This window comes from Epinephelus lanceolatus, chromosome 3 (assembly GCF_041903045.1).
Source record: "Epinephelus lanceolatus isolate andai-2023 chromosome 3, ASM4190304v1, whole genome shotgun sequence".
Lineage (NCBI taxonomy): Eukaryota > Metazoa > Chordata > Actinopteri > Perciformes > Serranidae > Epinephelus > Epinephelus lanceolatus.
Genome location: NC_135736.1, coordinates 49,081,182 through 49,093,398, shown reverse-complemented (window position 1 = coordinate 49,093,398; position 12,217 = coordinate 49,081,182). Strand labels below are relative to the sequence as shown.

Below are 12,217 nucleotides of genomic sequence, written 5' to 3'. Positions count from 1 at the left end.
TCATGTTCAGTAATCGTTCAGTGTTCTGTTGTCTCCGTCTCCTCTGTGCTCGTCTTGTCCGTGTGTCGCAGTCATGCAGATCCCGTTTCGTCCCACCAAACTCGTTTGCTTCTTCGTTCAATCAGATTCAGAATGTTGATCAAAACAGGAAGTGTCGGAGTCTGGGTCCATCAACATCTCCACGGCTTGTGCAACTGTAAACTTTTCTGTTGGCGCCGGCGTTTTCATGCGGTTTACAAGCTTCTATATGTTCTTCAGGTTTCCAGCGGATCTTATTCATTTTGGACGTGGCAGTGCTGTTCTATTTGACAACATGAGGTCCCTATCTTATAACAGTGAAAACACTGATTGCCGGAAAATCTCACCAATGGCTGGGAAATAGTTAACATAAAAAAAAATTATTTCCCGGTGTAAGTCTTTTGGTCTTTTTGGGCCCAGTGACATCACCGACTCATGAACTGTGATTTCACTTATGGCCACTACAAAAATTGGCTCCAAATCCTGGGGACAGGTCTCAATTTACTAACCAGCGTCTTGAATCCGTTCTGTTGGTCTTCTGGTTTCCCTTTTTGAATGATTAATTCAGACAACCAATGCCTGCTGTTCATCCATCCATCCATTTTCATGCGCTTATCTGGGGCTGGGTCGCGGGGCAGCAGGCTGAGCAAAGCACCCCAGACGTCCCTCTCCCCAGCAACACTTTCCAGCTCCTCCTGGAGGACCCCAAGGGTGTTCCCAGGCCAGATGAGATATATAATCCCTCCAGTGTGTTCTGGGTCTGCCCCGGGGGCCTCCTACCAGTGGGACGTGCCCGAAACACCTCCAGCAGGAGGCGCCCAGGAGGATCCTGATCAGATGCTGAACCACCTCAACTGAACCCTTTTGACACAAAGGAGCAGCGGCTCTACTCCGAGCTCCCTCCAGATGTCTGACTCCTCCCCCTATCTCTAAGGCTGAGCCCAGACACCCTACAGAGGAAACTCATTTCACCTGCTTGTATCAGTGATCTCATTCTTTCAGTCACTACCCAGAGCTCATGACCATAGGTGAGGGTTGGGACGGAGATGGACCAGTAAATCAAAAGCTTCGCCTTCACCTTGATGGACCAGTGCAGCGCCTGCATAACTGCAGAAGCCGCACCAAACCGCTGATCCATCTCACGCTCCATTCTACCCTCACTTGAGGCAGTAACTCTCTCCCAACCTGGAGGAGGCAATCCACCAGTTTCCAGCAGAGAACCATGGCCTCAGATTTGGAGGTGCTGACTCTTATCCCAACTGCTTCACATTCGGCTGCAAACCGCCCCAGGTCATGCTGGAGGTCACAGTGTGATGAAGCCACTGCTGTGCAGAGAAATATTTCCTCTCATGCAGGTGCAGCACGTACATGCTGGTTTGCCGTCGGCCATAGTCTTTGCAGTGTGTTCATGTGCAACTTTTTGGCTGAGACACAGGCAACATTAAGCAACGCAGCAGTCAGACTTCATCGCCGCTAGATCTTTGATGTTGGTTTGGTGTGTCTGGGCCTGAGAGTCAGAGGTGAGGAGAGTGAAATATGAGCTTCAGTGCACACTCTATGGACTTTAGATACTTTTGAATATCAGGTGTGAACTGTGTCCTCTAAACTTTGTCTCAACACAATCTGGAAGTATCCGGATACAGGAAATCGGGTCAACAGGTCCAAATGTTCAGATCTGTCTGTTCTGACGTCCTCAGAGTTTCATGACAGCAGGGCGGTTTTCGATTCGCCACTTCTCTCAGTACAAAAATGCTTCTTTTTTTTTGACACCTTCAGTCTGTTCTCAGGTTCTATAAGCAGCCTCACTGACGACAGGAGGTCTCACTCCCCCTCCCTGTTGTCGTCCTGAGGGACAGACAGCCTCTCCTTTCCCTGCTCTGATTGGCCGCGGCGTTTCCTGGTCGACCTCGGTTCAGTGACTGACGGCAGTGACCCACTTCATTTGCATGAACCTGAAGAAAGGCGGCGGCGGCGCTCTAGTTTTCCTTCAGAGCTGTATGTAGGACAGCAGGCCGGCTAATTCATCTCTGTCACTGAGTCTGTTGACTTTATTATTTTTAATGACGGAGAGACTGAAATATTTCTCTCTCACTGAGATTAAGTGTTGACGATAACATTAAGCTACGTCATCTGACAATTTATCTCCCATGAGCCACCTCTGCAGACCAGCTGATGGACCGCAGGGTTGCTTCAGCTTCAGTTTGAATGTGACCGAGTTGACAGAGTGAATATTACCTTCACAAACCTCCCCTAGAGTATTTAGGATTTAAAAAGCCAAACATTGGGTGTTTTACCCAGAATCCTCCCTGATGTGTGACCTGGTGTTCAGCAGAAAGCTTTCAGCTCGTTGTTTCAGCTCTTTGATGACGACTCCGTGGACTCGATCCCAGTTTCTCTCTGCCAGGTTCACACTTTATCTGCTGCTGCCAGGTGAGAAAATTATATTCTCAGAAAAACAAGAAAGCAGCTCCGGTTTATCCGGTTTTCAGCCGCCATGCTTCCACTAACTACAGATATTAAAGACTTTTTGTCTGCTTTGTGGACACATTAGGAAGCAGAAACAACATGATTTAAAAGAACCAAAAGAATAGTTGAATTTGTGATTGAATGTCAGATTGATCTTCATCCAAGCGTGGGTTAAAAAACTCATCTGGAGGCTTTAAAAGCTGCTGGAAAAACACCTACCGGTCGCAAAAACAAAACAAAACAAAAAAAAAAAAACAGTTGTTGTAAAACAAACAAAAAAAAACAAAAAAAAACAAATAAACAATAAATAAACAACCCCCCCCCAAAAACATGGTATGGGGGCCAAAAGGCCGCTGGAAAAACAGCTGCTAGAAAAACAGCTGCTGGAAAAAACACCTACAGGTGGCCCAGAAAATAAAAAAGCGGGGCTAAAAAATGGCTGGAAAAATACATAAGGGCCACTTTGAAAAAAAACTTATTTGGGGCTAACAGAAAAAACAGCTGCTGGAAAAACAGCCACGGGTTGCTTAACACAAAAAAGTACCCACGTATTTGGGGCTTAAAAAGTTGCTGTTAACACAGTTATAGGTCTCTAAAAAAAACAAAGAAACTATGGGTTGATTTAAAGGGCCAGTGTGTAAAATGGGTTGAAAACAGTGACATCAGTGGTCAAATTCTAGACTGCAGGGCTCACTCGCTCACCCCTCCCGTCGGTAAATGACGGTGGCCTCGTAGGGACAAAAAGCCTTGCGCATGACTTTTTCAGGAGTAGGTCTATCTAGTGACGAGGTGAATGTTTATTTAGAAATCTAAACCATGTTATGATATTGTAATGAATTCCTCACGAGCAGGAGACCAGTGGAGCGTTCGGGGAAAAGGCCAGTTTATTTGAGCACTCCAGAAACTCTGGTAACACTCCACTCCGTCCCAAACTCTGACTCTTCTGGTGTAACAGACACACTTCATACACACATACTCGTTTACCATACCGAGTGGGGACCCCCCTCCCCTCTCTGCTCCACCAATCTCCAGCCCGCACACTGACTGACAGCGTAGCCTGTAAACAGAGCTCAGCTGTTTATTTAGCCTAGCAATATCTCCGGACTATAGTAGCTGCAATGGACGACTTTGAACGTGATTTTGAAGAGTTTCTTGTAGCGGACACAGACCCAGAGCCATACCTGTTTGAGCCGGAGCATACAGATGAGGAACTCCATGTGTTTGATGCTGAGCGGGTGAGAAGAGAGGCTGAATGCACAGAATGGGATTCGGTGCTACTGCTACCATCGTTGGGGAGATATATCATCAGGAGGAAAAGCGTCGCAGAGAGTGCATCACAAGGAGTGAAGGTGCGTCTTCTTTTCCTCGCAGATGACGGTTCGGGTTCATTCTCTCCTGTTGCGTGGTAAGTGTGGTCCATTCGCAAACTTTATAACTAAAAAAACTTTTCACTACTCTCTATCGACGAACTACTAACACTCTGCTGTTTCCTCCTCCTTCTTCCTTCCTTCCGCTGTCTTCGTTGGTTCATTTATACACGCGAAACGTGTTCTCTGGCTGGCTGGATTGTCCGCTCGGGCTGCCGTACATACATGGCAGCGCAAGATGGCGACCTCTCTAAAGCAAGGCCCTTGATATATATATATATATATATATATATATATAAAAAAGCATAATTATAAGGCTACGAAAACCAAACAAATTTTATTTTATAGCGATTATACACTTATATAAACATATTAATGGGTAGAATATTCAGATTCAGATTTGACATAAACCATGCCAAATATTACACACTGGCCCTTTAAAAAAGACTAAAATCAAAATAAACAGTTTTGTTGTTTGCTGGTGTTGAACAGTAGGCGACAGCTTGGCAGGTGTCTCCTCTAGTCGTCATGCTATCCACCACCCCCTCCACCTCCCAATGACAAAGTCAACTCTTAAACTGCGTCACTTTAGAGACATGGACATAATACGTACAAAACATGCAAATGAAACATTCAGTGTTTTGCAGAAACGTACAATGCCAACATTTCCTCTGGGGACTGGGCTGTAGACAATGTGAAGGAGAGAATGTTTCAATTGTTCTTTAATTGTGCTGTTCTGCTCAACATTTTGATCCCGACTGTCCTGGAAATTTTTCCAATCTCTAAACTTTTCGTACATACATGGTTCTCTTACTGCATTAATAACGACTCCATTGTGGTAAAAAGGGAACAGATTGTTTCAGGCTTGTAGATGGAAGCAGCTCAGAGACAGACGGAGAGCAGAAGGAGCTGAAGGCAAAAATAAATACTCAGAGTCACTTTCACATCTTCAGAAACCGCGAAGGACAGTTTAAAATGACCCTGTGGAACACCAGCGTTTAGAGCATAATGTCAGGACAGCTTTTTGTTCTTTGTTTCTACCACAAAGAAGTGTGAGCCTGTTTTATTTCTTAATGCATCAGAAGCACCTGCTCTGTGTTAAACATGAGCTTCATTTTAACCTCAGTAACAGCCGACATCGTCTGCGTGTAAACGATGCTGCAGTCCGTTTCAGAGAGGTCAAACACGGCATTTTTCACGTCAGACGGAGACCAGGTTCAGGTTGAGGGTTCAAATCCTCCTCTCAGCTCCACACAGAATGTGAACATGCAGCTCAGCGTCCTCCGACGAGCCTCTGAGCCGGTCATCGCTCAGCACCACCCTCTCAGGATGAATAAAGGCAGAGAAACGCTGCCTCCGTGCAGGTTGGCGGGCTGTGGGAGGCGATCTGGCTCTGATCCTGACAGCAGATACCCTGCTGGAGTAACAGATGGCCCAATGCATCATGGGAGTTATGTCCACAAATATCTATTATAGTCTTAAATAGAACAGGAAGCTGCCATAGAGGTGAAGGAGGCAGGTTCACATCACATACTGGTTTAACTGTCAACACAGTCTGTTAAAGAACATTCTGGTGTTTTAAACAAACAGGAAACTGCTGTTTATTATGTGTGTTGTTTTTCCACCAGCTCCCAAAGGTGTCACCGTCTTCTTTCTGTTGTTTCCTTCGTTTTATTATCTTTACTTCCTGGTTCAGACACTGCGTTTAGTCAGAGAGAAACAGGTGCAGATAGGGAACACTGGTCCACCTGGGCGTCTCCTCTGATGAGTGACTGACACTCATTAGTCTAATGACTGTGGACAGGAGGAGACTCGGAGAACTACGACAGATGACACGTGTCTGTTTGGTGGATTTTTCATCATCAGGCATCCACAGAGTTTATTCCAGGTGACAGAGAAAAAGATGTGCGTGCAGTGCAAATTTCAACCTGTGCAGTGTGTGCATTAGGGCTGAACAGCTCATCAAAATTTTTTCCAAATCACAACATGGCTTCTGGAATTTTAAGTGGCAGGAGGCGCAGTATTTGTTAAAGATGATATGTGTCTGAAAAACCATCTAAAATTGAATAGTGTCATGCTGCAGAGATATTCTGCAGAATAAAGAAAACGTCTTTGTCTGGTACAGTGTTAATTCTGATTTTAGATTTAGTCTTTTCGTCTAAAGATGAAAATGTTTTAGTCACGTTTTTTTGTCATTTTTATCCTTCATAGCTTTAGTCAACAAAAATTCAAAACGTTCTAGTCATTATGTTTTCTACGTATCGCAACCTCAATAGAACAGGACTCCACACACCCACTAAACGAACATCTTGCCCTGCTGCCCTCAGGACACAGGTATAAAACGCTGAGGTGCAGAAGGGCTCGCTTCGGGAAAAGCCTGATTCCCGCAGCCATTGCTGCTCTGAACAACAGGCCCTGTTGATTGTGTCATGTTTATATGCTGTATGTTGTTACTTTTTGTGTGCTGCTTGCCAGTGTGATGTGTTCTGATGGTGTCTGTGTTTGTGTGTCATTGTTTTTCATGCTGAGTCCAACAATTACAGTGCTGTGGAAAAGAATTTCCCCTTGGGGACAATGAAACCTAACCTAACCTATATCTTTAAACTAATCCAGTGAGGCTGATTCATGGATCATAACAGATAACAGATAACTGAGCCTCCTACCTGCCTGTGAAACACCATCAACCCACAAACCTTCTCCAGTCCGGACTGAGTGGAGTCCTGCGGGGTGAAGCTGTGAAGGCTGCGAGCGGAGCTAGCTGCTAACAGCCACCGCTGCAACTAACAAACTCCACAAATCCATTCAGCAGCTCCACCATCCACAGTCAGACACACACGGCTGATTATTTACTGCTGAATTACAGCTCACAACTCGCACCAACCCAAACATTCTGGTGCAGACTATTTACTGGAGTTTACCAGCCTGATGCTCATCAGGCATCTGAAGAGAATCACAAGCCTCTGCTTTCAGTGTCCGATAGTCCACCACTAACAATTTCATCACGTCTCATCAATGAAAATAAAATATCAATTTCATCTTAGTTTTTATTATCAAGATCTATTTTTAGCTTGTTTTCGTCACGAAAAAAGTCATTGACGAAAAAATTTTCATCATAGTTTTCGTCAACAAAATAAACACTGATCAGTGACAATAATAAGATTTTGTTTTTTCAGAATTGTTCAGCATAATGTGTATGTTTATATGTATGTCAGTACTTCTGGAGTTGTTGCAGTATAAAATGCCTCATTGCATGGCAGATTTTTTTTGTTTGTTTGTTTGTTTTTTGCAATGGAATTGATTTTCCTTTTTGTTGTAGAATTCATTTAAAATCGAAGGCACCATGTTCCAGTGAAAATAAAACTGTGCTGAGTTTGTGAGTTAAACACAGACGTTACCACTAACCTGCACATTAAATCAAACTCAGTGATTCTTTCAGCACCTGCACACATGTGGATGCAACCGCCTCCGTCATGGTGATTTTTCTTGTTGTTGCTTTGTTGGTACAAAGCACTTTACCCCTGCTTTAATGCAGAGCATCAGTAAATTGCACTGCACGGCGTTTAGCAGTAATTTTTGTTGGTAAACGTGTGCAGGGGAGTGCCGAGCTCGGTGAAACAAAATCACAAGGTTGTGCAGAATTCATGGAATACGATTGAATTTGTGTTGTGGCTGTTTCAACATCCTGAAGGGGCTGATATAAAATACTCATTCTATAAATACTGGAATCAACCAATAAGATTCTTTGCAACTATAAACACGGGGGACATGACCTGAGCCCTGGGAAGTCTCCAACAGACATTCACCTGATGTTTTCTGTGGGGAACATGAATGTAACCCGACTCTCACTCTGTCTGGTGTGTGATCTGTGTGTTTGCAGATGTTCCTCACCGTGTACCTCAGCAACAACGACCAGCACTTCAGCGAGGTTCCCATCACGCCGGAGACGCTGTGCAGAGATGTGGTGGAGCTCTGCAAGGAGCCGGGCGAGGCCGACTGCTACCTGGCCGAGATGTGGAGAGGCTCAGGTGAGTTTAAAGAAAACAGCCTGAATTCAAACGGGGATGGCTAAAGACCGTTTAATGTAAGTCGTGTCCAAACATCTTTATGCTTATGTTTTTCTCCTTTTTCATGTCCATGTTTTTTAATCAGAACATGTGGTTGGAGAGGGCGAGCGGATGTTGGAGGTGCTGCAGCGCTGGGGGCAGCAGAGGGGGGAGGTCCGTTACCTCCTGCGTCACCAGAGAGCTCCAGGACGAGAGTCAGGTAGGAGACACCTGCTCACCACCGCGCAGGGTTCAACACTTACAGCAGGATATCATGGGTTTACAGGTGGGAAGCCAGTGAGGGGTCATGTTCCTGTGTGGAGCGAGGTAGGGTCGGGGAGGAGGGAGGGAGGGGGGGTGATAATGTGAATCTCTAAAATCGTCACAAATGAAAAGAAGCAGCTGGTGACTCCCTGTGTGTCCATGAGGTGAGACAGACCGTCTACATCCTCCACAGGAAGACAGCAGGTCGTTGACAGAGATAAAGACTGCAGTGCAGGGGAGCTGGACCGACCAGAGACGGGCTGAAGGAAACAAACACATGATACAGTTGAGAAGTTTATAATCTGCTGCCACAGAGTTTGATGGCATCCAGTCAGATGTGTGAGAGGACTCCTCTAAATGTCTGAGCGGTCTCTGATGAAGGGTTAGAAAGTCCTCTTTACCAACAGATGTTATTTAGTTTGAAGATTTGTTCTGTACATGGAAAACAAAACGCTGTGCGATGGTTCAACAGAAACAGACAAATGTCTCTCTGAGCAACAGCTGAATAAGAACAGAAGATATCAGCAGTCACTGGCAGGTTTTTCCTGCATAGGGAGTTATGAGACAAACTGTTGGTCAATGAGGGGAAAATCTGCACGGGTTATTTCTAGAGTAACTAAATCGTCAGAGTGCGCTGAGTGGACAACCATTGTGTGTCCACCAAAGTGTTTTCGTCCTGTCACAGAGCTTGACATGATCACATGCCCAGGGTGAGTTAACTGTGTTCAGAGAAGTGGAACAGCCTGAGTGAATAATAAATGTGATCTCCGACGTCATGATGTCTGAGAACAAACTGAGCACATTTAACACTTTAACACCTGATCTGCACCGGTCCCCCTCGCCAGCCCCGTCTCCACCAAACCCTTTCAGTCCAGCACCTGTGGAACCAGCAGTAAGCCTTCAGACATGGTACCTAGACCCTCGGTGTGTTCAGACAGTCCTCTTAAATGTGGGCGGGGTTGTTGTCACTCACTGCTCCGTCCAGCACTCGCTGTATTTCCTCATCAGCGGTGACACAGATGGAAGTCTGCACCTGGTTTATCGTCCACAGAACGAGGCTGCACGCCCACATTTTCACAACAAAATAGAACAGGCTGCAGTGAGAGTCTCTCTCCATGGGATATTTAAAAATAGCAGCTTTGTGCATTTAGTCCTTCTCAGGCAAGCTCAGGGGTTTAGTGTTGCTGTAGCCCACAGGAAGTGAGGATTAGAATATATGACCTTCACATAATCCGCTCCAAATGAATCTATATTTTTAAAGTCATTACTAAAAGTGTGTGTCATATAAAAACTAAAGTGATGCTCAAAGTTGTCACAGTGAAATTTAAGGTGTGCTGATGGATTCACGTCATCAACTCATGCATTGAGTAACATTACAAGTTAACGTTCCACCTTAAAAGTTGCCGGCAGTCGGCCCAGTGAATGAAGTTATTTTTTTCTCTTTCATTTTATAGTTGTAGTTTACTGATGTATGAACAGAGGTTACATAAAACCAGAGTGACTGTCCTCTACTGACCAATCAGACTGCAGGGTTTCTAGCTCCACCTTTTAGTACCAGATCTGTGTGCTAGGTACCCCAACAGAGGGGGGACCAAACATGGGGACGCTAAGGAACGCTTCTGTTGGGACCATCCACAACTTTCACTGTGGAGACAGAAACTATGAACTGAACTGTAAAAACAGGGTTTAAGTGTTGAACCAGACTGATGAGAAAAATCTGACATACTGGACACTATAGGAGGTAACTCTGGGGTTGATGATGCCACATACAACATACCATTTATAATGTTTAATATCATCTTAACCTCCATGCGAAGGAGAGACTTACTAATATTAGTTGAGAAGCTAACGTTAGCCATCCTGCCGCCCCAACGAGGGCTGTGATGGTTTCCTTTTCAGAAGCTTTATAATCCAGCCTCCAACTGCGGTGTCTTTTTGGAGACTTGGTTAAATAACTCCATAGTTATAAATCTGACACTGAATGTTTTCTAGTATTATTTATCTATTTAAAATTGAGAGTCGAAAAATGTTTGAGGCCCTGATCACACAGAAAACGTTTTAGCAGCTGGAGGCAGATTATTTTTAATAGTTTTTAATGAGAAAGAAGCTTTTTGCTCGATGGTTTTGTGTTGCTACATGCCTCACAGTTCTGCGCTCTCTGCGGCTGGTGTTTTTGCCAGTCTCCATTTTCGCTTGAATCTGACTAAACAACATCAGCCTGACAGGATTCGCTGGTTTGATCCCGTGTCATAGTGAAAGGCAACCAGTGCGTCATCTCCCGACCTGCTCAGTGACTGTGAGGAGCCTTTGCTGCATTTTAAACATGATGAAGTGAAGGAGGAATATGTCGCTGATGCTCTGTGGAGCAGAGACCTGGCAGCTCCTTCCTGAACACCGCTGTAAGTCGTGGATGTTGTGATGAATGACCAGCTGTGATTGGTCGAGGTCAAACGTGAAGTCTGCCATTTCTGTGAGCCAAGTCTCAGCCAGACGTCCTGTCTGTGATCTCCAACTCTGACTCAGTGCTCTGCAGTTTGACCTCAGCTTCACAGAGACGTACGTGTTCGAGTACAACTCTGGTCATGAGTCCTGTATTTATGCTTATACTGCTTTCATTGTCATTTTCTGCCCAGCTGAGATATGTTTATTCTGTTCTTTCCTATTCAGTTCAGTAGTCAGGATGTCTCAGCTACACATTTAACAAAATGAATCGCTGCAGCTCCAAAAGGAGAAATGCATTACAGCCTCAACTTACGATAAACTTGTGATTCCATGTTGTACTTCAGTCTCTCCCTGTCTGCAGAGATTTAGTAGAAACCATTTTGTTCACAGTCAGCAGAGAAACTCTGACGTTTTATTTGGCTGAAGTTGTAGCTGAGAAACTGCAGAGTAATCTTAATTAGTGCTAGAAGTGCTTCTCAGGAGTTGCATCATGTGGAGTAGCAGGACAATCGTGTGCAAACGTTAAAATGTGCAGAGGCAACAAACATTGCTGGAAGTGTGAGAATCTTCAGACAGACTGTTGGATCACTGAGAACACTGAACGTTGGCATTGTATGTTTCTGCAAACCACGGATACATTTGCACATTGTTATGTAGCAAATAAGTTTTAACTTTAAGTGACGCTGTTGTTAACATGTTGTTAGGTTTAGGCACAAAAACCACGTGGTTATGGTAAGTAAAAGATCATGTTTTGGCTTGTAATACCTAGTTTTGGTGGCACTATCCCGGCAGGAAATGCGGCAATGTCTCGCTAAAAAATCAACTGCTTCTTATGACACTTTCCCGCAAGGAAATGCACCAAAATCTTTATTAAATACAACCTCTTTTCAAGGCACTCCTCTGGACAGACACTCATCAATGTTTCTGTAAAACAACAACAACAAAAAACATTTTTCTTTATGGCACTATCCCACAAGGCAATGCAGCAAGATCTCTGTTAAAATCAACCACTTTTTATGGTAGTGTCCCTCCCAGAAATGCAGTAAAGTCTCGCTAAAAATCAACAGCTTCTCATGGCGCTATCTGAACAGGAAACACAGTATGTCTCGGTAAAAACCAACCACTTTTCAGCAATCAGACAATAAAAACACCAACGTTTGGTGGCTAAAGAGCCAGAGGAAACATAGTGATAATGTCTCACAATAAAACATGGAGTATAAACACTTGAATCAAACTACTGCCTTCAGGGGAGCGTTCACAGTAATCCAGTTGTATTTCTTGCATGTGGAGGTTCGACAGCAACGCGGTGCAGATCAGCAGCAGGATCGTCTGTACGCTAACAGAGGAGCTTCAGTGTTACTACAGTCGATGACAAACTATAATCAGCTTATGACTCAAGGGAGTCGAGTGTGCAGCTGCTGAGCTCTGTGGGGTTTTCGAAGGATTGAGATTTTGTTTTTCTGTTCTAAAAACAAAGGAAATCCCCTCTGAGGTTTTCATGAGCTGATAAACAGTTTGCTCCATCAGCTCGTGTTTAACCTGCATGGTCAAGGACTGATCTCAGAAATACTGTAAAACCACTGCAGAGCAAACATTACCTCAGAGGACACGGCTGCT

At 44.5% G+C, this 12,217-nt stretch overlaps 1 protein-coding gene across 2 annotated transcripts in view; it reads left to right on the top strand.

Annotated features, from left to right (window-relative positions):
• LOC117255642 (apoptosis-stimulating of p53 protein 2-like) overlaps positions 1-12,217 on the top strand; it is a 45,732-nt gene that overhangs the window by 13,348 nt on the left and 20,167 nt on the right. For both annotated transcript variants that reach the window (XM_033624761.2, XM_033624762.2), the window contains 2 exons: positions 7,729-7,876; positions 8,001-8,114. In XM_033624761.2, the coding sequence (XP_033480652.1) occupies positions 7,729-7,876; positions 8,001-8,114 (262 nt within the window). The remainder of the gene's footprint in view (positions 1-7,728; positions 7,877-8,000; positions 8,115-12,217) is intronic.